This window comes from Primulina huaijiensis, chromosome 5, assembly GCF_012295235.1.
Source record: "Primulina huaijiensis isolate GDHJ02 chromosome 5, ASM1229523v2, whole genome shotgun sequence".
In the NCBI taxonomy this organism is placed as follows: Eukaryota; Viridiplantae; Streptophyta; class Magnoliopsida; order Lamiales; family Gesneriaceae; genus Primulina; species Primulina huaijiensis.
This window is the reverse complement of record NC_133310.1, coordinates 20927188-20954535: the sequence shown is the minus strand read 5'-3', so window position 1 is coordinate 20954535 and position 27348 is coordinate 20927188. Positions and strand designations below refer to the sequence as shown.

At 35.5% G+C, this 27348-nt stretch overlaps 1 protein-coding gene across 1 annotated transcript; it reads left to right on the top strand.

Annotated features, from left to right (window-relative positions):
- The first annotated feature begins 1275 nt into the window (after positions 1-1275).
- Positions 1276-26053, top strand: LOC140977027 (anaphase-promoting complex subunit 1). The gene is made up of 37 exons (XM_073441548.1): positions 1276-1615; positions 2282-2345; positions 3091-3175; positions 3332-3618; positions 4525-4630; positions 4768-4925; positions 5622-5809; positions 5884-5953; positions 6577-6747; positions 7226-7713; positions 9499-9958; positions 10139-10471; positions 10979-11062; positions 12244-12336; positions 12529-12588; positions 12665-12763; positions 12904-13044; positions 13234-13314; positions 13592-13663; positions 13916-13987; positions 15464-15557; positions 15630-15712; positions 15823-15879; positions 16019-16096; positions 16229-16350; positions 16438-16598; positions 17829-17905; positions 17980-18093; positions 18169-18270; positions 18727-18867; positions 19757-19930; positions 20526-20589; positions 20670-20809; positions 20891-21039; positions 24197-24275; positions 24491-24589; positions 25393-26053. Exons 1-37 carry the CDS (start codon positions 1383-1385, stop codon positions 25780-25782), a joined length of 5469 nt encoding a protein of 1822 aa, XP_073297649.1. The 5' UTR covers positions 1276-1382; the 3' UTR covers positions 25783-26053.
- Positions 26054-27348: the final 1295 nt, after the last annotated feature.

The following is a 27348-nucleotide window of genomic DNA, read 5'->3' as shown; positions in this document are numbered from 1 at the left end:
AGGGACTAGTTAAGAATATACCGTACGTTTCTTAACGAGTTTCATGATCTTATACTGCGAGACATACCTCATGATATATATTGTATATTCAAATACTTTATTTATACAGATTGCATGAGTATACAAATAAAATAAATATCACAATTAGATAAAATCGTAAAATATCATCAAAATAAAATATTATTATTATTTTATATAAGAGTCTATAAAGTTCAAGCTAAATTGACTCGCTAGACACCTAATCTAACAATTTGTATTTAGAGATGAACATGTAGTTATTTATGCCAAAACTGCTTGTATTTAGGGCAAATTTTCTTCATACTTGGCATAAATATATGTTGGTTTTTTTTTTGAATAGACATAAATATACGTTGTTATGACAAGTGTAGGTGTGACATGAAACTTGCTCGCACAAAGATGGATAATTGAAATTGATACAACCACGATTGTTATTGCCATTTACAAGGACTCCCCTTTGCTCTTCAAGGTACCACTAGTTGGAGAAATTCTCTTGGCTATTGAGCAATGACACATGGATAAATTTCAACATTGCTATCGTGACGCCAATCTAGTGGCACATGCATGGGCAAAATAAGGACTTTTTAAGGACACTAATGTTTCGTTTGAGAACTTTCTTCCAATGTTATAAAACATAATATGTGAAGTTAATGAAATGTTGAATTTTTAAAAAGTATTATTTTACTTACTGTTTTACCTTTTTTGTAAAAAAAAATTCAGGTAATATACTACTTAAACCCAAAATAATCAGATACCAAATCTTACAGGGTCAACAATGATTTTGAAATAATTTGTTCATCCAAATACAAATTTGAAACAATTTGATGACAAAATATAATTTAATAGAAGATAACATTTCTCGAAAGACCATATAATTATGCTTTATGTTGCTATGTAATTAATTACGTATATCAAATATGGAGATAATCTGAAAAATGATTTGGGCTAAATATGTTTTTTGAATTGTGATTTTTTCAAGTTGTTTGCTAATAATATAACTAGTATGACTCTTGTGAGATTGTCTCACGGTCTATATAAATGAAATAAACTCGTATTTATAATGAAAAATACTATTTTTTGATATAAAAAATAATATTTTTCATGTGGTGAGTTGAATATCTGTTTCACAAATGAAAATAAGCGTTAGTGTGTAATATAATATATTTAGTTTATGCTAAAAACAGTTTATTTTTAGTTTTTAAAAAATAAAAGAAAGAAGCTTGGCGCGCCAATCAAACCAAATCATCATCGTCATTTAAATAAAACCTCTCGCTAGGGTTTTGAGACATAAAATAAAATAAAAAAGGGCGGGAGATATTCTCAGACCACCAAATCTCACCGTTACTCACTCATCAACTCAGGAGATGACCGGCAGAGGCGCCAGCGGCACCCGAGAACTGACAATTATCAGAGAATTCAACCCCTATGGTTTATCAGCCGAAGCATCGGATGGCTGCAAACCTTCCGACGACGATCACCATTACTACCTCTTCGATCCTCAAGCTACCAAACAATTAGATGATGCCGAAGAGCTCGAAGAGGCTTCTGCACTGACCAATGATGGAAGTGATCACGAAATTTTTATCAGAGGAAATAGGTGGATCTTCAATTTCTTAATTTTCATTCTTTTTTGAAATCCCGGATTTGATTTTTATTCTTGTTTATTGGTCATGTTTTTTTAGGACGAATTCTTATTCAAAATGAGAACTTTAAATTTCATGGTGCTTATTGTCGTGTTTAATGGTCCACATTGGTTCCACAAGTAAACTGGCATTTAAGCTTGAGGGACAATCAAGAAACTTGTTTGTCGGTTATGGGTTACCCTCTTGGGCTTAAATGCTAATGTCGGGATATCCCAGATTTATTTACCTTACAATTGCCATGTATGCTGGTTACTGATTAATCGAGCTGCAGACAAATATTTCACGGAGATGTCTTGGTAAAGTTTTATGATATAGTTTGACATCTTTTATCCGCACCGTCTGAAATTTAAAACCATTGCAAGAATGGGAAGATCACGGTAAGTTAAAATCCGAGCTCTTCTAATCAGTGGAAGTTAAAAGACAAACATGATTACTTTAGCTTTTGGGAACTGCAACTTATTTAGCTGAGAAGATGAAACCTTTCAGCAACTTGGCACTAAATCAATAATGATCTTATTCTTAATAAAAAACTCGTTTCTTTTTCACGTGGTGCTTCTGATTTTAAGTGGCATTTCAAATGGGGACATGTTTCAATTCTAACTGACATAAAACTATGGCAGAATCATATGGAGTACTGGTTCAAGAGTGTATAAGAGGTTCATGCTGCCCTCCAAAGTTATGAAGGTGATCAAGTTTTCTAATACCCTCCTGTTGCTTTATCGGAGATCTAAGAATCGTTTACTGTATGATAGAGAATTCGATTTCCTTTCAGCATTGCCTCATAATCCATTGACGACTGAGTTGCCTTATTGTCCATGAAGCACCTTAGAAGCTTTCATCTTTAACATAAAAATTGTTAATAATGTAACATTTTAATTGTGCCTGCCTGCCAGGCTTAAGTAACAATACCTCCCAGGCTTGTGCCATACGCGGGAAGATGCAGAGGTGCTCAAATGAGGACATGTCGTATAAGATTTGTTATTTGTGGTAACTCAAACTCCAAAAAGAGCTTTTCAGACAAAAATTGAAACTGAATATTTTAGTTTTACGTAATCACCTTTTTTTTTGTGTTAAGGACGAAGGGATGGTTTTGATTCAGCACTGAAGTCAATATCCGTTGATAGTCAATGTTCTTAAAAACAATCATTACGTCACTTCACCTCTTCTCATTTCCTTCGTGTACCTGTTAAAAGCAAGCAATTGTGCTAAATAAGAAGAATGGTTTCGCATATACCTACTAACCAGACCCTTCCCAGTGATTTGTCATAAGAACCATTTCTCCTTAGGGAAATATATTTTAATTTTCTTTTCAGGCCTGCAGAATTAGCTGAAAGAGAGATATTTAGTTTCTGATTGTCACATTTAATAAAATATTTCGAGCTGTTGCTTCATACTCACTTGGATACTAAATATTGTTGCTAAAATGTAGGCATGCTGGTGCCGGATGGGTGATATATCTGAAGCCTTGCTTTGTGTTCTTGAAGTTAATAGTTTAACCATATATAGCGTGTCAGGTGTGTCAATCATTTGTCTTTTTTAAAATATTATAGACGTTGATAAAGATTGACAGCATCCTATTTATTTTTTCTATGCTGTATCATGTTATTCACCATTGTAATCATAACATTTCAGATGTGTCGTGCTAACCGATCTTATTCCAATTTCAACAGGTGAAGTGGCATCTATACCGCTTCCTCATACTATTACATCTATATGGCCTCTTCCGTATGGCTTACTTCTCCAACATGAACCAGATTGTAATTTCCTGACAGATATGTCATTTTCATCATCAAACCCCCATTTAAGTGCTCGTGATGTGTTCCGTTCAAAAAGAGACTGTGGATACAGTCCTCAGAATAATTACTTTCCAATGCATTCTCCTGATTTTGGTATCAGAGGTGATGGAATAATGGCGTCATCCCATCTGATTTTGAAGGATCCATTTGAAGATCCTCGGGTATTGATATAGCTTCTCAATTTCTAGAAAACTTCAGTCTTATTTTTGTGTACATGCTTGTCAGTTGTCACCATCTGTTTGTCTAAATAGTTTGGTTGCATATGTTGTTAAGAAACCAGCTTCACTTCATTTATTCTTCAGTTTTCAAATATTTATCAAATACTACACAATCAAAGGCAGGGCCCAAAGTAGAATATGTTAAGATAGTTTTCATTTACCATACATAAGAAATCTTCATGCTGTCCATGGCTAAACAATGGGTCATTTAGTGATTCAGATTCATCTAAGATACAGTGAGAGCTTCATTTAAGAATTAGTATATGATATCCAATCATTGATATTTTTTTTTTGGAGTTAAATTATAAGTTAACCATCAACTTCTACATTTTTATTATTTTGTGGAGTGGCTGTAATTGCCCAAATTTGATAAAAGATATGCATCTTTAACTTGAAAAGGAGTATTAAAACCAAATTGATGCTTTTGATTCTCCATGATTTCTTTGTTTTGGGTGGTGGGACCCAGGATTTTGGGAAGCGGAGTGAGGTCAAACAAAAATTGAATTTTAGGAGGATAAACTACTCATGAAATAAAATATTTCTTTATTCTAAGGGGGCGACTGCCACCCTTTACCCTTGGCTCAGTCCACCACTTCTTGCCATCAAGCGGTTCCTTCTCATCGCATGGTTTTTCCATTAGTTGATAGATGCCACCATCTTTCCGTGCTTGTAAATTGTTGTAGAAAGCAAGAGTTTGCATTTGCCGTCGGTAATCTGTAAGTGAAAATATGCCGAGTGGCCAAAACAAAATCTATCTCGAGTATGCTTGGTATCTCTCTCCAGCATATTCTCATTTCTTAGTTAACATTTGTTTATTTAATGAAAATATAATGTCATGTGGTTACTCAGTTAACCTATATTGAAGAAAGAGGGAAGTCTAACGTGATGTGGGAATTTGATGAAAGGACAATTTGGACGAGTCATTACGTTCCTCTGATGCTATCGTACAATAAAGGTAATTAAAGTAATTTTATTTCTTTAATTCCCTCGTCGAATGTATTGATTTAATGCATATGCACTATTGTATTTACCTCATTGAATGGACTTGTTAATAGAGGTGCCTGTCATTTAATTTGCAATGTTATTTTACAGGGAAGATGCAACATTCTCTTTGGGTTGTGGAGTCTTTGAACTCCAATCTTGAAGTAACAAATACTAGATCATCTGGCTTAGTTTCTCATGACATGATGGGGAAGCATTTTTTCCGACGAATATGGCAGGGGAAAGGGTCACAAACAGCTGCTAGTCAGGTGCCAAAGCTTATTATTGTCCTTGGTGCTTTCTAATTGAAGGTCCTATCTTTAGTTCTCCGAAACCGAACTATTGTTCTCTCTCTCCCTCTCTTTTAACATACATGGTTTTATTTGAATAAACATTTCAATTTGAAATCAATTACGAGAACTAGGTTTGGGCATCTAAGCATGATATCCTCACTTTAACACTGCAAGCTAACTGGGACAAAGAGAGATTAGCCCAAGCTTGAGTTAACAAAATAATATCTGAAATTTTTAAGCCCATTTTTCCAATTTATGATCCGAAATTGAGCCATTGTTGTATGTATTCTTTAGACCTAATTATTACTGGCCCTGATAACTACAATATTCTCGCGTACGATTTTCTATTACAACTATTTTTTGATTGAAATTTTCCAAGTGAAAAATATATGGTCAAACTAGGTTTACACGAAAGATATGTTATCAGTTGTGATGAATGTTAATCTATCTATACAGATGTATATTCTTACGCTTTCGATGACATAATTTACTTTTCTTTATTTTTGTTAAGAAATCTTATATGATATGAATTTTTTGTTATTTTTCTTTACTTGTGTACTCGAACTTCCTTTATCATATTTAAATTTGTTACAATACGTTGTGAAGCTTGTTTTGCCTTTCTCATCCCTATTTCCTGAAACTCTCTTGACTGTCTCACTCACAAATTTTTAGGTTTTTATGGCGAGTGATCTGGATGTTGCTCCTATAATATGTTTCCTTCTTCAAGATCAAAAGAAGCTGTTATCTTTGGGGCTTCGAAGTCTGGAACTAAATAATGAGGTCATCTACGAAATGAACCCTGATGTCAGCTGGTGCATATCAGCAATTGCTGCTGCTGCTGTTACTGTCACTCGTCCCAAGTAAATATACTTTATTGATTCTTCTAAGTTATTGGGTTCCTTTTCATATAATGAATCGAAGGTGTGACATGCAGAGCGAAAGTAGGGCAACTTCCAATCAGGGATGTTATTGTTCTGACCCCAGAATATGACCTTTTTCTCTATGTAAGTTGTTGAATTGTTGGCTTATCAATCTCAATAGAATATCTACATCTGCACCTGATGGTTTTCTTTCTATAAACTTATGCTAACTGGCATCCTTCCTTTTCTATTGTAAATTTATTGCTGCATCTTGCACTGCAGATCGTTTCCACGGTCACTGAACCCAAATCATCTTGCTTGTTGCACTCATGGATGTCAACCTGATAATTTGTGTCCTTGGCGGTCTAACTTCTCTGCTAAAGTCACTTTATGCAAAAAATTGTTCACTCAACAGATATATATATAACACATATAATTTCCACTATAAATATATATATAGATGGTGTGAGTTATACATTTCGGAAGATTATGCTCATACTTATGTTACAGTCGGTCCCTGCATTAAAAATGATGCATTTTTATCTGTTTCAGACGAATCATAGCTTCAATGCTTTGCACAACACTGCATGGCTTATGTCAACTTGAAAAAAACATAATGTTTTGTACATGCATTAAATGTTTTGGATTCTTCCCTCGGGAGTTCACTCACAGTCCTGAAAAGCTACAGTTTACTCTTGTTAGATTATATTCTACTGAAGTATTATGCACGGTATCCTGAGTCCTGAATGTTACTATTTAAATTTCAGTCTGGGAAGCTATGCCTGTGCAAATATATTATGCCTTCTCTTTCGGGTAAAGAGCAGCTTTTTAGTAATGTAAAGCTATCAGCCACTGATACAACTACCCATGATTTGAAGATTGTGGGTTTGACTGACGCTGTCGAAGGGCGCATTAGTTTGGTTTTGAACAAGGGGCAGGTATGCATAAGAAATATGTATAGGTCTCTTGAAAATTCTAACTTCCATTTCTATCTGTCAAAGTACTAGTACAGTGCTCAAATTTAATTTTTTTCCTTACGGATTCTTTTCAGAAAAATAGCCCAAACATCAGATTGTGCTTGTGGAACTTTCTCAAATTTGACCTTGTTATGAGCGAAAAACTCAGGAACAGTACGGAATGTTTTTGAACTACTTGACTCAACTTTTGTAGGAAGCAAGATAATTTTTTATGTCCATGCATGTTTATATTTCTATTTTCAAAAGCGGCAAAAACCTACTGGATTTATTTGGATTCCTAGCCTTGAGGCTGAAGAACTGGAAGCTTGACACAAAAACATGACATGACAGTTCAAATCTAATTACTAATTACTCATTCAGTTTGTGTTATATATTTCATTTGCTCTTCTATAGAGTTTCGTAGCATAAATGATGAATACTACCTTCTTTTTTGTTCTAGATTTACAGGTGTGCATTGCGGCGGGGCCCTTCATCATCCCTAACTAATGATTGTGTCGCAGCAATGGCAGAAGGGCTTAATTCTACATTGTTCACTCGCTTCCTTGCCCTGTTATGGAGTGATGGTGATTCAGCTTATTTAGCCAAGGAAGATTCCAATGTTGATTCAGAATGGAAGTCCTTCTGTACTGTAATATCACAAATGTGTCAGAAACCTGGTCCTGCCTCTCAAGTATTGGCAGATTCAGCTTCAAATTCATCATGGGAGTTCCTTATGAAGAGCAAATACCACAAACAATATTTGAGAAGTAATCATATAGCTTTTCCTTGCGCTGGAAAGCCATCTGTCACTCTGAGATCAGATTTATCAGGGTCAGTTGTTGACAGACCTAATGCTGATATATCATTCTATATGGAGTTGCTGACTGAAACTTTGGATTCATTGCATGCAGTTTATGAAACTCTTAAACTTGACAATCTTCGGAAAAGGTATTAACTGATATAAAATTCCTTTTAATCTCCATGAAGATCATCAAATGCATGTCAATGGTTCATATAACTTCGCTTTTGGTGAGCTGAAATGGAATAACTATGAGTTGAGACATGAGGGGTAGGATGCCATGTTAGCCATTTCTTTTTTGTGCATGGAAACTTTAGGAGCATTCCCAATTGGCATCCTTTCCCACTTTTTTATAACATATGTTGATTTTAAACAGTAACCAGATTTTGTTAAGTTGATTTTGTGACGCTCTTGTTGTTGTAAAAGTTGTTAGATGAACATATCTTTCCATGCAACTCTTTGACTAACTTAAACACTTATTATGCAGTCATTTAACATAGAAGTCCTACCATTTCCGATAGTCCACTCTGTCAGAATTAACTTTTATTAACCAAATATTTTTTTTTATAAAATTTATGTTAAACATGATTAGCAGCTCATGACTACAATTAGCATTTATCTAAAAAATCGAATTGCAGATAGAATGAGATTTTCATTGATGTGAAGATATTTGCTGTCTAAGTTTTCCATTTAGTATATACATCCAGGAGTGGAGTCGTTAAAGGCTCACACTGCCTAGGCGCAGCCAGGTGCGGTTTCTCAGGCACACCCCTTGCAAAAGGCGCGCCTCGGGCACAGGTCATGCCTCAGGCGTGATGCTGCACATCATCAAAAAGACTCAAAACCTTGGTGCAATTTATAGATTTAATTCAAAGACAAAAGCCCATGGCCAATTTTTTCACGCAATTAAATGAATTTATTACGGGAGATGTTCTACATCAGAGTAGCAACCATTCTTTCCCTCAATTTTTCACCATAATTTAGTTCTAGCTACATATTTAATTCCAAGATCAGTCCAACTCTTCATCTAGTGTTTTCTTTAGGCATATTAAGAGGAAATTGATGATTTAGATACCTAGAGGTTTATTCACAATTTTTTTATTTACATTATTATTTAATATTTTGTGAAATATATATGTGTTGTAATATTTTAGTAAAATTCACTTTGAATATGTGAATTTTAAAATTTATGATAAGGTGCACACCTCACCTTGCGCCTCATTGAAATCTGAGTGAATGTAAAGATTTGCAGCACACGTCATTTAAACAACCAAAAGATATAGGAGATTGATGAGGACCATAATTCAAATCAGATGCCGACACACCTGCTAAAAATTATTTTAAAATCAGTAACATAAATCATTTTACCTGGCCTGGTGCTATTATTGTAACTAGTAAAATTCCACTCAGGGTTGGAACACATGCCCATGTGCATAGAGTATGAGTGAATCATGGGACAGGCTGAAAGTAACATGTATTTCAAATGAATACATGTGTTTGCAATATTCATTTTGTTACTGATTTTGTTCACACCTCACTGGATTCTCCATGATATAGATTGACACAATTGACACAATAATTTAATGAAGTTAGATTTCTATCTTTCCTGTCATCATTTTTCCCTATTTTCCTCAATGGTGACTCGGAGGCCTTGCATTGAACTTCATCACAGTCCAAGAATCAATTCTATTGTCAGTGCATTAAAGTCTGTTACTTTTTGATAGTTCAGGGCTTTTGGTCTCTCTGCAGATCGGTTCGACTTTATGATGTGTAACTTGAATTTGCTTCCTGTGAATTTTCTATGTCGGAGTAACTGGCATTATGTCTCTTGTTCTCAGCAGCTTTTGTTGGGTTGAACATTTGAAAAATTCATGCACTATTCTGCAGTCTGAGTTTTACATGTGCAGACTTATTTCTTTTATGCCTTTTCCTAGGGACTTGGGACTTTTGGTTGTTCTCTTATGCGATGTTGCTCACTTCTTGCATGAAGTGAGCTACATGGATCACTACAGACGTGACTTTCCTGGAGTTCTGAAAGACTCTGGGATAATTAAATTCTCATGGTCCCCAAAGACCCCTCCAAGTTTATTTAGATGGCTAGAAAAGTGTATGTTACATGGATGTAGTGCCGCAAGTATTTGTGATCTGCCACATCTGATTCGTAAAGATTCAAGTTGTGTAGCGAATTGGGCTCGCAAGATAATTTCATTTTACAGCCTCCTGTGTGGTGCTCACCGGTCAGGAAAGAGGCTGTCATCTGGTGTTACCTGTAATGTTGCTTCTGGATCATATTGTACTCAGGAAGAGCTAACAGTTTTGGCGATGGTTGGTGAAAATTTTGGTTTGCAACACTTGGACTTACTGCCAGCTGGTGTCTCTCTTCCTCTTCGACATGTAACATGAGTCATTTGTACATTTTAGAGTTTATTAATTATTTTAATTATCTTAATTACATTTACTGTCTTGACATTGTGTTTTGCATCTTAGTCAAATAGTTGTCTGAAATTCTTTTGCAAACAGTATCATGTGCTGGAATTTGTATGATGAGCCTGAATGATGGTTGTGAATTGCCAGGCATTGGACAAGTGTCGTGAGTCTCCTCCGACAGATTGGTCTGCTGCTGCATATGTGCTCGTTGGTCGAGAAGATTTGGCATTACTGCGTTTGACAGAAACTAAATCTGTCAAACTCGATGATAAGAAGTTAAATCTGATTTCGGCATCTACACCTTACATGTTACACCTTCATCCAGTGACAATTCCTTCTTCAGTTTTGGATACACTTGAATTCGATAGTGCCAAGGTAGAGGATGTAGACGCTTTGGAGGGAACTGTGAAAGATGGAATGGACCACATTTTCAACTCTAGCACACAACTTCGGTATGGTCGAGATCTGCGTCTGAATGAGGTGCACTTCAAGCTAAGACCATGTCAAAATTGGTTTTTCCGCATGAATGTGAACCATTGGTTTCAGATTACTTTTGGATCACAACGAAATGATGTCTGCTGCATGTTGAATATTACTATTTCTTGTTTGAATTATTGCATTTACTTTTGTTTGGCTCCTTTCCAAACTTCAAATTTAGTTCTATAATAAGTAATTGCTAATTATAATGTTCTTTGAGGCACCGAAATGTTCTTTAATGGTTACTCTCAATGGTAACTTTATAAGATTTTTATATTTATTCATAAATTTTATATGTTGATGTTCATGTGTTTTTTAACCTATTGATTGGCTTGACATAAATAAAACATAGTTTTAAACTCGTAAAGCTTGAAGCTTGACCTTGATGCTTCGTTACGCTTTTCGCTTTTTTAAAACCTTGCATAAAAGTATCTCATGTGTGTTACTTTTGTGCACTCTTGACGCTTTATACTATGCATGACCATATATTTGAAATTTTGAACTGTATAGGTTAGACGCCTTTTGTGTTCTGCAAGGCCTGTTGCGATTCAAACTCCTGCAAATCCTACAGCATCTGATCAGGACCTCCAACAGGTATTAATAACTGGCAAATTTTTATATTTACCATAAATAAGCTGGCTTTTATGATAATTCATACTGGTTTGGGACTCTTGTTGGGGTCATGGGAAGGAAGATATTTGTATGTCATACTGTAGCTTCCTATGTTTGTTGATAACACAAGTATAGTTGTAACTACTAAATCTAAGTGTCCACTTACCACTTGCTTCTCTCAGCAATGATGAGGTTGGGTAAACTTTTACTAGGTTTTACCTTTGCTTTCTTTGTCACATTTCATTCTAATCTCATGATCATGCTATATAATTTATATTTGTTAAGATGAAGTCTACTAGTTTACTATTTTTAATGATAATACACTACTATTGTTTGGTAACTAAATGAGTATAATAATTAATGTAGTTACAATTCTTAAGCCATCTATTAAATAGAAATTGTTGCTGAAACAATTATAAAATTGATTTGAATAAATATATTACTCAAACAGTTATCTAAAATAACACTCATCGCATCAACTTTAAGAAACCTACTCAAGCTTTCAAAAGCTAAAATCTTGAGTTGAAAGTAGTGGAAAGCCCAACCAACACCACCATAAATACAAGTTTGAAGCTCGTTGAACTTATATCAACTAAGCCAATCCCACATCTGAAAAATCTTTTTATCTGAGCGTCAAGGTCATAGCAACTCATGTGAATTATCATACTTATTTTTTTGGGAAACTTGTGGTCTGAGATTGATCATCTTTCTGTGTTTTAGTTGCAAACTGATTTTCTTTACAACCATCTTTGTTTTTTTTTAAAGAAAACACCCCTGAAAAAGGAGGTTTTGGTGGTGATTTGCAACACAATGTTTTCAACATTTGATTTATGTTAAGGCGTGTCTTCTTTCGTTTATCAATGGCTATGAATGTTGCTCCCAACTGACTGCGTATGCCCTTTCATTTACAGTGAATTTGACGCAGTTGTGTTGTATATTGGGCTATTGATTTGTTACATGCTCTTGTGTATCCCCACAACAACTCTGTTGTTGATGCTCATCTGAATTTCTCGTGTTTGGATTGTTTCTTATTTGTAATTTCCTTGTAAACTGAAGTCTCAGCGATCGTGTAATTAATGATAATTTCTGGTCAATAGCCCAAAAGATCAGGTAAAACACTGTAATTGACATATAACTTGGTTTGCTCTCATGTAATTTTACAGACTCAGCTGTGGCATCTTGCTCAGCGAACTACTGCTCTTCCATTTGGACGTGGTGCATTTACATTGGGTACTATATGTACCATCCTAACAGAGGTGCTAATTTGTCTCTCTTTTTTTATATGTATGTACTTTCTTTTTCGGTCATATTATCTTGTACATCTTTTTTTTTTCCAAATTCTCCGCACCACCTTTTTCCCAATTTATTTTTGCACTTAAGTTGTTACCTTTGTTTCACTACCTAAATGGATGTGATGAGTTGTAACCCTATCATTTGATGTTATCCAGGCCCTTACAGTTCCGAAGCTTGTTTTGGCTGGTCGGTTACCTGCGCAACAGAATGCAACTGTATGCTGTGTTCATTGACATGTTATACAATTTTACTGACATCGATCTTAATGTGAAAGAATCCTAACTTTTGCAGGTTAATTTAGACCCCAACCTTAGAAATATTCAGGAACTACAGTCTTGGCCTGAATTTCACAATGCCGTTGCTGCTGGCTTGAGACTGGCTCCTCTTCAGGTTTTTATTAACATATGATGAGGATTAATTCAATTGTCTTAGTGGTTGAATGATTATAGGTTTCTCCTCCGCTTCCCTTCTTTACACAAAGTGTCCTCAAAAGAATTTTCAGGTTTGACTTTGTTTACTTTTGTGCACAGGGAAAGATGTCTAGAACATGGATACTGTATAACAAACCGGACGAGCCCAATATTACTCATGCGGGGCTACTTTTTGCCCTGGGTTTACATGGACATCTTCGTGTCTTAACTATCACTGATATCTTCCAATACTATTCACAGGTCATTTCCTCGATGTAATCATATTTTGTTCGTGTTCCCTCTCATCTTCCTTGCAAATGTTTGATGTAACTGATGACAAGGACTGCTCCAAACAGGGCTTTAAATTGCTTATCTGCTGTTTTTTTCTCCATTTCACTTGAAACACAGTAAACATGATTTAACATGCTATTGCCCATCTTTATCTTATAGGAACATGAAAGTACGACTGTGGGATTAATGATTGGCCTTGCGGCCTCATACAGAGGAACGATGCAACCATCTATTTCAAAGGTAAGAAAGCAGATGCCAGTTGTCTCTTTCCCTGTCGTGTCATGGCTCATCTTATCTTATTTTTAGGGTCAAACATTTTTTTCTGGCATAAGGTTTTCTACTTGTTTGCCTACATTTGTGATGACCTATGGTCTAATTGGCGCATGTTTTTTGTTCAATTGATTGTTTTACTCATGAAAATTTGTTTCACATTTGATCTTATTGTGCTGTTTTGTGAAGGAAGACATTTCCTTTAAAGCTTTGAGTTTAATATTGACCTCACTGGTTATTTAACCAGTCTCTTTATGTACACTTACCTGCGCGACATCCATCTTCCTTTCCAGAATTGGAGTTGCCAACCCTAATACAGGTACATTTAAGGATTATTACAAAAGAAGAACTGCATGTCTATTCTTTTGGTTATTTGGTTATTCATTTTACTTCTGTTCTTGAGTAACTAAATGTTTGCACCATGATATTCCAGCATTTCTGCTTCTGGATAATCTCTTGCATTTTGATATTTCTATCATACTTTCATCGAATCAGATCATTTGATATTTCATATGTTTTTGTTCCACTTTGAATTGTGAAGGCATTTTGATGTCATTTTTTATATTTACAGTCTGCAGCATTAGTGTCTGTTGGCCTTCTTTACGAGGGATCATCACACCCACAAACCATGCAAATTCTCCTGGTACATTTATAATATTCTTCTTGAGATTCTATTGTCATTACATCGAATGCTTGCTTTATTTTATGTTGCTTTATTTTATGTTGATGTTATAATCCTTGATGTTGATATTGAGTGCTTCTAATCTAATTATGGAACTCTTTTTTTTGCACGCGTTCTTACATTTCTGCAGATACATTGACAATTTCATCTTACCATGGAACTCTTTTTTTGCACGCGTTCTTGCATTCTGCTGATACCTTGGCAATTTCGTAGAAGCACAACCGTAATAGAATTAACAAATGTGAATAAAAAGATTGAAGAACTTGAGTTTTAGCTGAGAAAAAAGTGCATTGTTAGATTCCCAATTTCAACATTGGCTGTATAAGGTGGTTTTAAGGCTATTCTCACATCCGCTAGGCCCATTGCCGGGAGGTCCGGGACTAATGGTATTGGAACTAGTGGCATCAACAAGTAGAGTTAGGCCGGATGTTCTATGGAGTTCTAGCCTAGTGGGAACTAGTGCTGCTAGCACCAACTTTCTGGCTAAACAAGATGTATCCAAATTGTAATTCAATAGATATGTTTTATGTATGTATTCATATTATAATTCAATAGTTTTGTTTTATGAACGATAACCCTCATCAGTAAATTGCTCTCGGTCTCCGGATATTACAGGTGCAGAATTTTGGTTGATTGTGTGTTGGGGATTGTTCTTAATTGTGTCACTCTAGATGAGGATAGCCAGTTATGAAAGGGTGTGGTACTCATCCATATTAAACATGGATGAAAAGTTTTTGGGACTTCAAATTTTTGGATGAGGAATCTAGATAGTATGATACCAAATTTCCAGTATCAGTTAAGATATCTTATTTTCGGGCTGCTCCTGTGAGGTATCCTGTAGCCATCACATTCAAAAGGCATACCTGTCTAATGGTGTTGCAGTGTGGCACTTGTATTCTTCATTGTTTGCTCGAACCTTCTCTTCTTGGTTGGAAAATCTTGTCTTGACAGGATTACGTCTTTTGTTCTGTATTTTATAAGTTATGCATTCTAAGGTTTTTGTCTTTTAAGTTAGTTAGCCCACTTGTTTTATTGGAGGTGAGGCTGAATCTTCATCTAGACTTTCCAAAATATTTTATTTTATCAAGCATCTGATAGGGTCTGGCTGTCAAGCTTGACCTCCACCTGGACTTCATAAAATATTTTGATTCATAATTTCCTAACATGGGTTTGGCCTAACCCTCATGGTATTTTGTTACAAACATAAAAAGAATGAAAAGAAAACGTGAGTGCATTAACTTAAAAATATCTTGGCTTAACTTAAAAATATCTTGGCTTGATTGGTTAAGTTAATTAGGGCAGTGTCCAGTTAACTGCTATTCTACTGTAATCTAGTCGTGTCAGTTGCATACTTTTTCTTCTCATTAGTATGAACAGTTATACGTTGGTGATGTTCTGTGGCTTTCTATAATCATGATTTCATTTTGTATTCTCCAGAGTGAAATAGGCCGTAGAAGTGGAGGAGATAATGTTCTTGAAAGGGAAGGTTATGCAGTTTCAGCAGGATTTTCACTAGGAATCGTTGCCTTAGGTATATGATTTAGAATTGATTTTGTAAATGGATCTACTATGTCTGCTAATTATCTCCAATTTGTTCATGAAGGCCGCGGGGATGATGCTATTGGCTCCATTGACACCTTGGTTGATCGGTTGTTCCAATATATTGGTGGCAAAGAACTTTATAACGTATATGCTGCGATTTCTGAATAAAACTTGCTGTCAACCTATTCATGAATATTTTCCAGTATGAACATCTTGGGTGTTTCTGGCTGATTAGATTTTTATTCTATGTACAGGATCGCCTCCAATTCATTACACCATTAGCTGATGAATACAATAGAAATGCAGGACAGGTTGCACAATTTAATTTCTATGAATTAGTATCTTGTTTTAACTGCCAGTCCGATTAAATTTTAAATTTTCTGTTGGGGTGGGATCGACTTTCAATTTTCCTATGTCATTCCCTTTGAATTCTTGTCTACTTTATACTAGATAACTGATGGGAATCAGGTCAACATTGATGTTACTGCTCCTGGAGCGATGATTGCTCTTGCATTGATGTATTTGAAGGTAATTTTTTGAATTTGTAATTTCTAGCGATCTTTTTTCATTGAAAAACCATTTTCATGTGATTTTGATAATCATGTATCTTCACATGGATTCTTTTAAAGAGTTGTATTCTTTAATATTTGGGTACAATAGACAGAATCAGAGGCGATAGTGTCCCGACTGTCCATTCCACAGACTCATTTTGACTTGCTGTATGTGCGGCCTGATTTTATTTTACTTCGCGTGATTGCTCGAAATTTGATAATGTGGAGCAGGTACTTTTTCTGATTCATTATGAGGATTTAATGCACAGAAATATTTAAATATCTTTACTACATTTAATACATATTTATGTTGCATAGAGTGTGTCCCTCTGAAGACTGGATTGATTCACTTATTCCTGAAGTAGTAAAAAACGGGGTTAAATGCCTTGAAAATGAGGGGGATGATACCTATGAGATGGATGTTGAGACATTTGTTCAGGCTTATGTCAATATACTGGTTGGAGCATGCATCTCTCTTGGTTAGTCATTCTTATTGCTGATTATGGTAGAACTATCATGTTATATTTTTTGGTCTCCTCAAATCTCCTATTAGATGGCTTGCGTTCAGTCCATCTCGAAGCTTTGTCTATCTTTTTGTAAATATGTTTCTTAGACCTAACTTCTCATGTTCCTTGGGTTGCGTGATTTTTGTAAAAATAAAAAATAAAGTGTCTATTTGAGCTCTTTGCATTTGAAGTTTACAGTAATCTTAATGAAGCTTTTACTATTTTACGAAAAGTATCTAGTGCTCGGCCAACCTTGACATTTTCTTTAAACTTTTTGTGGTAGCTCCAACTGCATTAGATAACAAATGGTTTATATGCTGGTTGATGGTATTGAGACAGTCAATTGATTCTTCTCTGAAATCCTCTTCTTAAACCCGTGTTACTGGATTTTACTTCAAGTTAAATACACTTGGTCTAGTGTTTGCTGTGTTTTAAACCAGTAGGACTCTGTAATTTGACTGTTGGGTTCTAGCCTGTAGATTTATTTTGTTTCTAATTTACCCATGCATACTAGCTTTGAGCTAGCTTACTGCTTTTGGTCGTGCTTGAATATCAAGTTGCAGTGTCATGTTGTTGGTGTTGGGTTAGAGATGGTCCTTTAATCTTGATGGATTTTTCATTGAAGAGCTAACAACTTTTAAAAGTGTGTGGATCAATAATATGGTGCTGACATTTCTATTGTTGATGCACCTGTATTGATTTTTGGGGCAGTGGTTTGTCCTAAATATTTGAATTCCATGACACTACTTGTGATTAATGTAGCAACACTTGGTGGTCAAATATGCTGAAATCATGGGTAACATAGAAATGAAAATTTTACATAGCTAATTTATCCCCTTGGAATTTGAATGCAAACCAGTGATGAGCAGCGCTCAACTCAACCAAGAAGAATGGGGAAATCCTTCTATTAGATTCCTTTATTCACGTGAGACATCACAACCATATTTCCTAGAAGACATCCTAAATGTTCTTGAACATTACCCATTTCATAGGACTTGTCAAAATGTAACTTCCTACAAATAAAAGCCACTTGATTCTGGCAGAAGAGAATGTACTATTTTCAAATCATACGAAATTGGAATCTCAAAAAAGCTCAAACAAGAATAATTCCAAAATATTCAACTCTTATATTTTTTTCTGTTTATCTGCAGGTATTATTCTACTGTATAATTGATCTATCAATTTTCAAATATGAACGTACAGGGTTGAAATTTGCCGGTACTAGAGATGGAAATGCACAGGAATTGCTTAACAAATATGTCGTATACTTTCTCAATGAGGTTTGTCCATGACTCTATGACAGTGATGTCTCTGAATGCTAATTCATGAAATGTAATCGTTCCCACTACGGCAGATAAAGCCTGTTTGTACTTCTGATGGAAATCGTTTTCCCAAAGGGCTATCAGCTTACATTGATCGTGGGACGTTGGAAACATGCCTTCATCTGACTGTTCTTTCCCTCTGCGTGGTGTGTAGAATATAATTTGAATTTTACTTCATTTTTTCTTGAACAAGACTATATTCTGGATTTGTATGGAGTCAGGTAATGGCTGGATCTGGCCATCTACAGACATTTAGATTGCTGAAATTTCTTCGAACGCGAAACTCAGCTGATGGGCACATTAATTTTGGTACTCAAATGGCTGTAAGTATACTGTACATAAATATTCGATCATTTTTTGCTTCATACCTATGCTACTTCAGTGTATGCTAAAATAACTGTATGTTAGCGGATGTCTGTGTGGTCTTGTTCTGTGCTCCGTCCACAGCTTTTTTTTAATGGAAACTTTTGAAAATACGTCTGTATAGGAAAGGGTTTTTAGTGTGATTAAACTTTTATGTTCTTTAGAAGATGGAAAACACAAACTTTATTTTATGGAGTTTACTCAATTTAGTCATGAATTTAAGCAGATAAAACTCGTTAGTAGTTCGCAGGGTTTACTTAGAGCCTGTAGTCTATTATGTCATACAGACTACAGAGCAACAAAATTATTATCTATTAACAAAAACTGGTATCCATTTTTATTGTGATAAATGTGTGATGGTTTTGTCGAATCAGTATGTGTGTGCTGTTAAACATGGAATTTCACACTTAACGCAGGTAAGTTTGGCCATTGGTTTCTTGTTCCTCGGGGGTGGAATGTGGACTTTTTCCACTAGCAACAGTTCGATTGCTGCCCTGCTTTTGACACTTTATCCACGTTTGCCTACTGGACCAAATGACAATCGATGCCATCTACAGGTAAAACGTTATGCTGGAGTGAAATAGTTAGTACATGTGTGGTAATGCTTAGAAAGTGTTATCTGTTTGACAATGTACAGATATGGTTTGGAATCAGCTTTGTCGCATTCAAAGACTCGCATGACGTTCTAAAATTGCTTCTCGTAGACACAATTGCTTTCAACTTTATTTTGAATGTTAAGGCAGGACTTTGTTTTTTTAATTGCGTGTGAAAATGTGGAGAGGAAGAAAAATCATCTTCCTTCCCCTTCAATATATTTGAATATTTGTCTCTTAAGTTATTTAACACTACCACCATCTAAAGCAATGTGCATGCCACTTTCTGCCAAGGCATTCGAAGGAGCTTCGGTCCCTATCATTTCCTCCTGTTCTCTTGAGACAATAGGATCCACATTTTTGTTAATCTGGGAAACTACATTTTTTGTTAAGCACGAAGTTCTAAGGGCTCAATGTGTTTTAAATAAATCATATTTCTTTGGATTCTACCTTTTTTGACCTACTGGTCATTATTATTTCCAATTAGGAGGATATTGTTTTCCATTCACTTGTTCTTTACGCCCGTGAAGGAATAGAAATTCGTGTGGGTGTGCAATTTATATTTAGTCAAATGATTTGCTTACCCACATACGTTGAGGGTGGGTGATGGGGTTGTTGGTGCTCTTTCCAACTCGCAGTTATCATTTGTTTTTCAACCTTTCTTGTATAATTTTGAGTGGTGTGCTGCATGACGCTTTTGCCTAACTTTCATTAGCATTATGAATCATTCTCTCTGGACATACGAGTATCTTGTTTTTTGTGTGTTGAGCAATTATCAGAATCAATTACAACCAAAAAGTTGTCTTTATGTCCTGTGATTTGTTGTTCTGATACGTACTTGTTCTAATGATAGGCATTTAGGCATTTGTACGTTCTTGCAACAGAAGCCCGCTGGATTCAGACAGTTGATGTGGACTCTGGCTTACCTGTTTATGTCCCTCTTGAAGTTACTATTCAAGAAACTGAACTGTATGCAGAAACAAGTTTCTGTGAGGTCACCCCTTGCAGTCTCCCAGAGCGTGCTATGGTAAGTCTTAGTCTTTCCTTCGAGTTGTGTAAGACACATTCTCTTCTCAATGTTCATCTCCAACTAATTTGTTACTGCTGTTTATGGACACAACCTCAAGAATAAACCCTTGGTTTTGGTGGGAAGATAAGAAATTGATGGACCAATTGCCTGAATTAATATTTTTTATATGTGGCACCTCTTGGTGTAATATCTACACGTGACACTATTTAGGGTCTTTAATTCTGAGCAAGCTAAATAATGTGTTTGTTGTCCCTGAATACTTTAGCATATTGAGTCACATGTAAGTCATATTAAAGTCTTTATAGTTTAAAAGCGTGATACATCTGGAGAGAGAGTGAGAAAATGTTGGTTAAGATGTGAACAAGAGCTTGGGCAAAATTAGTGCACCAACCATTTGAGAAAAATTATTTAGTGGGGTTCAACTTTCGTTTTTCCTCTTTACTTTATTACACTCTCATATTTTAACCCTCTCATAATCACATTATGCAGATTCCTATAACTATACGTATCTCTCAAATGAGCATGACACTCTTCTTCTGATCTTGAATGCATGAAATTGTAATATTTAACCACTCGTTCTTGTATGTTACAGTTGAAGTCTGTTCGAGTTTGTGGTCCTCGGTACTGGCCTCAATTGATTGAACTCAGTCCTAATGGTATGATAGATACTGGTGCATTCTCTTTGTTCAGATTGCCAAATTTCACTTTACCTACATGAATGGTAACAATTAAACAGAAAAACCTTGGTGGAGTTCGGGAGACAAGAATCACCCATTCAATTCTGGTGTCCTTTACGTCAAAAGAAAAGTTGGAGCTTGTTCATACTTGGATGATCCCATAGGAAGTCAATCACTGCTGTCAAGAGCAATGCATAAGGTTCCTTCCCCTTTTAAAAACAAAATTATCCTCTCTCATCTTATGTAGATTGTGAAGTGAAACAGAATATTAACTGCACAGATGAGTGGTTTGACACAACCAATATCATGCACTCAAAGCATTGAGAGCACAAGTGCCGTACCAGTAGATCAGTTGGTCAGCACCTTTTCTTCAGATCCAAGCTTAATTGCATTTGCTCAACTCTTTTGCAACTCATCCCAGAACAGCAGGCAAGTTGTTTCTAGGGAATGTTGTGTTATTTTCAGTTACAATATTGTTTATATTACTGTGCTATCCTCTACCAAGACACATTCAGAAAAGCCTGTTAGAGATGAAATTTAAAGGTGATGGGAGATTGAACTAACATTCAGTCCCCTCCAAAGATGTCAAACAAATATTTCCCGTAGATGTATTTACCTAGAGATGGTCATATTCAGGACACATGCAAATGAGTACTTTTCAAGAAAACAAGCGGTTATCCTTGTTCTTATAGATGGATTTTTAATACCACGTCTTTTGCCTCTTAATCTCTTACCAAGGGAGAAGCTTGCGAAAACTTTCGTTAGAAAGTACAACTAAGGGTTAAATGGTGGTGCTTGATATTATTGATTTTGTCATTAGGAACCGATATTGACCCCAAACACTACCTTCTAAATGTTATGTTACTAAACTGACCCCCCTTGAAATGACCCCAAAAAGTCAAAGAACATGCCAAATCTGGCAGCATGCCAACATATTTTACATTGGAGGCCGTCAAGCTTGTTAATTAAGGCTTCAAATAGCCCAAAGTCGAAGAACGTCACCTTCCTTTGCCACCATTTGCATCACCATAATTCACAAATTTAAGGGTTTTGCTTAAAACTCTTCAATTATTAAGACTTTAAATGAAAGTTATGTTAGAATCAAAGTTTCGGAGTTTGACAAATAAAGTTTTTGAAGGTTGCAGAACTGATCGGCTCAACTGAATTAATTCGAACTGAAACACCTAAACTGATGTTGCCCGAACCGATAATTAATGAGTTAAATAATCGGAGGCAATTGAACTAATCAAAGCTAACTGAATCTGTAAAGATAACTGAACTATCAGTTGGAACTGATCAGTCATACAATCAGTTCAACTGATCGGCTATATAGTCAATTGATAATCAGTTTGACACGTCATCAGTTAAAGTGCAGCTACCAACCTACAAATCGTATGCAGCAGACTGCGACTATCAGAAGGAGCGCCGCATAGCAGACTGCCACGTTGTATTATTGTCAGAAGAATGTTGACATATTCTGAAAGGACAAATCAACGGATATGAGTCATTTAATGCATTCAATGTTCACGTTGGAAGCAAAGCCTATAAATAGCCGAGAAATTTAGCTGAGAAAAGAACTTTTGCACAATTTCTATGATTAACTTTCAAATTCAGTTATACACGTTCTGTCAAGATATTCATACAGAAAAGCTCACACTTCACAGAAACATTCATAGCTTTCAGGCCATCATTTGAGCTAAAGTACTAGCACATTACACTGTTGTATTCGATCTTCTAAGATCAGTTGTGCTAAGAAAGAAAATCAGTTGTGTACTGATAAATTGTAAGGGAATTAAGTGTTTCAGTTTGACAGTGTTTAAGTCTAAACTGAAGTGGGTTATTACAGCTTCTGTAATGAATCAAAGTTTTTTAGTGGGAAATCTATCCTTGTGATAGAAAGTGTGACATAGGAGCATTTGAAGTTTCCGAACATCCATAAAATCTTTGTGTTCATTATTTCAGTTATTCGTTAAGTATTCAAGCTATCAGTTAGTTTATTTACGCACTTAAACTAGTTAACTGACTGATATCGACAACAAGATTCTTGAATTCAGTTTATCACTAAACTGATTCACTATTATCGAAAAAGAGTCAAAAATTCTAAAGTGTTTATTCAACCCTCTTTCTAAACACTTTGACCCTTCAAACCGATCCTAACAAGTTATCTTCTCTTGGATTTACTGGACGGAAGACTATTGTTTTTTTTATAGGATACTAAACTTTATTATAATAATAGAAGTGTTTACAATACAAGCGGATGAGTAATCCGCAAAACGAGTGACAAGGGAGATCGAAAAAACACTACCACACTATCGTTATGACCATATAAATTTCCAATCCCTAACTAAGTCTGAAATAAATAAATGATTAGACTCTGGCGGTTTAGTCGTCCAATTCGCAACTCTGAATTTGATCTTCTCCCAGATGTCGTCCATGGACTTTGACAAATCTGCGAATATTCTATTGTTCCTCTCCAGCCATATCGACCAAAAAATGCAATGAATTACCAGTTACCAGAAGCTCGTAAATATTCTCTCGGTGGGAAGGCCTGGCTCCATACTGAACATGACCCGTGCCTTACTCAGAAAAGTCCATTCAAAACCCAACTCTGGCAACACTTTTATCAATATTCCACTCGAAAAATAACAATGCACCAATAGATGGTCTTGATTTTCCTCTTGCTTCCGACATAACCTACACCATTGCGGGCATACGACACATGCAGGCCACCTTCTTTGCACCGAGTCAGAAGTGGGAAGTTTCCCCAAAGCTACAATCCACGAGAAAACTTGAACCTTTTGCGGGATAGGTAGTTTCCAGATATGATAATAATAGGAGAATAATGGGAAGTTAGAAATCGGGAAAAAAAAGTCGTAGAAAGATCGAACAGAAAACAACCCGGAAGAATCCCCCAACCAAACTTGAAAATCCTCCGTACCCTACTCCAACTTAACTGGCTCTAGTGATATAAAATGAAAATTTAATCGTCGGGGATAACTCAGAGTATAGAGCATTAATGAAGGAAATTTTTTTTTGGATAATTTAGTATGTATTTGAAAGGGAAGATCGCGGTGTGGATGGTTTGTGTCCCGCTTGCTTGCTATGAAGTGAAATGGAGAAGTTGGAAACATATCTGTTGAGGTGGTTTTGTCTGATCGTTAAACATGGTTGGAAGATCCAGTGATGTCATTCATAACTGTGATGCAAATTGACAATACAACTCTAAACCATTTGCTCAGAATTCCGTATAATGAATCCACCTATGTTGCAACCTCAATTAACGAATTGAAATTATGTTGTAAATATAATGAGAATATTTCCCGGAGATGAGCTCTGTACAACCTATAGGATGAGCTCTTGGGCCTTGTATAGATTTAGGCGCAGTAATTGGGTACGAGTCTGTGACAACCTATAGGATGATGCTGTGCTATAATGTAAGTAAAATCATTGTATTCTTCATTTTCGTCGTCATTGTCCTGGCATTGGACCCAAACTAGTTGGTATTGCTATTAAATAGTAATAAATTATTTCATTAACTATATAATCGTGACAAAATGTGTGGATTTCTTACAAAATTGTCTTGCAGATCCCACCCTGACTTCCAGGAATTCTGCTTGCAAGTTTTATTTGAATGTGTGAGCAAAGATAGGCCGGCACTTTTGCAGGTAATCTCATCATTATTCATATGTTTTCTTTCATTAAACTTTGAATTTATTTGCACATGCGGGTCAGATGGACTTCCCTTAGTTATGGAAAGTTCCTTCAATTTGGTGTTTGGTGAGATATAATAAATTTGGTGTTTGTGCACTTTTATGGTATTAGGGCATCATGCCAAATGTTTCCTCAAGTTTATCTAACATCGGAATTCTGATCCATGCAGGTGTATTTATCATTGTACTCTACAATTGGGTGTATGGTGGATTTGGTTGCTAGTGACGCTTTCATTAACTGCGACTTGTTTTCTCTTTCTAGTTTAAAGGTATGATAATTTGAAAAAATGGTTTACAGATGCACACGCGATGTAAATTGACTTGAAACATGAGTCCTAAGAAACTATTGTTTCCCCACTGGTTAATTAGTTGTTCATTAGTTATAAGGTGGATTTGTCTCATCATGTAGCTTCTAAGCTCGATAATTTCTTGGTGGATCTGCTATGATGGTGCATTGTGAATTTCTTTAGTTGGTGCTCTTGCAACCGTAGGATGTGATTAAAAGCCTTTTGAAAGCATGGACATGGCAAAAATTACTGCAGTAGAGTGTTTGGCACGCTTATGAATTTGTGCATATCAGATTAGACTCCAAGTGATTTCAGGTGTTCAGAGGGAAACCAAGAAAACTCTGGCACCCCGAAGGATGGTAGAATAAAAGGGTCCAAAGAGTTCCATAAAAAATGAGAATAGTTTACAACGGATTCAAGTCCAATATTGTAACAGTGTTAGTAAATCTTCTGCTGGTGTATATATGTTTCCCTTCAATGAAATTGTAAAGAAAATGAGCTTCAGTTATATTTAAAAAAGAGAGGTTTGAGAACTATTATCTCGAGAGATCGTGTTAGAAATGAGCCAGGGTCCTCAAATTTCCGTGGGTGGATACAGGGTGTCACCACTTGTTTGGGATGCTGGAATCTTGGTTCTTTAAATGGGAAGTTGATGGAATTAGCTGACCATAATTACTCTGGGACAGGGTTGGATAGTATTATATTACAGTTTGCGGTAGTAGTATTTTGCATATCTGTATTGTTTGTCGACTTTATTATTTTTTAACCTTCGATTTAATGCACAGATTGCAATTGCCTACAATGAAGCTCTGCTAAACGGAAGATTGACTGCTTCGAAGGGGGAAATTGTGCAATCTACATTCTTGGGTTCACTCAGGAAGCGATTTGAAGAGATATTGAACTGTTCACTTAACCTAAAATCCATTTTCAGTGCTTATGTCAAGTCAGGCGAATGGCCATCTGATGACTCGTTAGGAAACAAGCAAGCAACTATTCTTTCATGGTACCTCCAATGGTATAACGTTCCATCACCTATCGACATCAGAAGTTTCGAGGAAAAGATAAAAAAGATTGAAAAATGTCCATCGGTTCCTTTGTTACGATTGGTGTTTCCTGAAACTCATATTACTGCAATCAATAATTTATGGTTATCTTCTTCCAAGATTGAAAGTTGAAGCTACTTTCATGCTGTCAACACTGTTATATTGTAATAGTATGTGCCTCAAAATAATGCTAGTATTTTATTGGTGGGATGATCTGCGTCAAGAAGCTGAGGATCGGGGCTCGACTCCATTGTTCTGCAGATAGGAAATGTGGGCTATCTCAAATTCTTCAGTCATGTTTAATCACTGTAAATTTATTCTGAATGCAGGTACGCTGCTACAAATGTTGTCTCTTTATTGTAATTTAAGATGATATGCAGAAGTATTTGATGCATTATTATGATACAGATCTTAGAGTTGCTCTTTCTTTGCCTGTTTGCTGCTTGCATTTTGCCTTCTGATATGTTTTTGCTTATTTTAAATTATATTATTTTATTAGAGATTTATCATTCAAAAGGTTTGCCTAATAAATGATTTTATTTTGAGGGTTTTGAAAGGAACGCATAGATAAATTATTTTTTAAGAAATATTTTGGGAAATTTATAAAATGCCTGTTTGATTTTGTTATGGGGAATGAAATGGCAACTGGTTATGTGACATGTCAAATCATTAGATACTAGACTTAGATCCATGCAAACAAATCTTATTTATTCATAATTTATCCAGATTTATCTTGTCGGTGCGTTAACGTTTTTGCCTACAAATTACCTGTAGCACAAGCTAATATTTTCAAATGTAGTGAGGAACTTGTATAAAAATAAATGTAGAAGAAACTAGTTTGTCTGTTTTTTCAAACATGGATGGAGCAAAATTTTTTTTTTGTAAAACAATTTAAGCGTGGATATTTTTTCAATGTGACCCACGGATACCACCTATTAGGAGTAGATCAAAGAGTTGTAACCGCAGTTTTCTTACCCTAAAAATATTGGCTAGCTCATATAATAAAATTTCCTGGTTAGTGTTTCCGAAGTCAAATGTAGTTCTTTTTCTATCCAATCTAGAGTAAGAACATAAGCAAGATTAGTTATGCAATAGCTGGAAGGAGCTCTTCTATGAACTTCTCTTCGGAGCTTCTCAAAGGGGGGAACCCTAGTGAGCGTTGAGTAGTCCCTATCCGTAAATTGTTCTACATTCTTTAAGATTTAAACATAATTTATCAGTCAGTTTTCGAAAAAAAAATTCAACTTTCTAGACCCACGTGTTTTCATATCACACATCTCCAATGATAAACTCATTTATTCAGCATTTTTTGGATCAAAATAGGTACATATAATTGAAATTATGACACAAGTTTATAAATTTTGAGTACCAATTAACTCAAAATTGAGCATGTAAACTATGATTTTTCGTACAAAATTAAAGTAATAATTTGTACAGTAATTTACGAATTGATAGTGCCAATTGACTCCACTAAATTAAGTAAACTGTGATTTTGGGTACTAAAAAAGTAACTTTTTCTGGCACTCATTTTACAAATTGTGTACAAAATATTCAGCCAGTTGATTCAAATTGGGTATGTATTTAGAACAACAATTTGTTATTTTGTCATTTATTTACAAATTTATCACAGATCTAATTTTAAAGTATACCACTTGGGAAAGAAAACACATGCTTTTGGATGTTATAGTTCCATAGTTG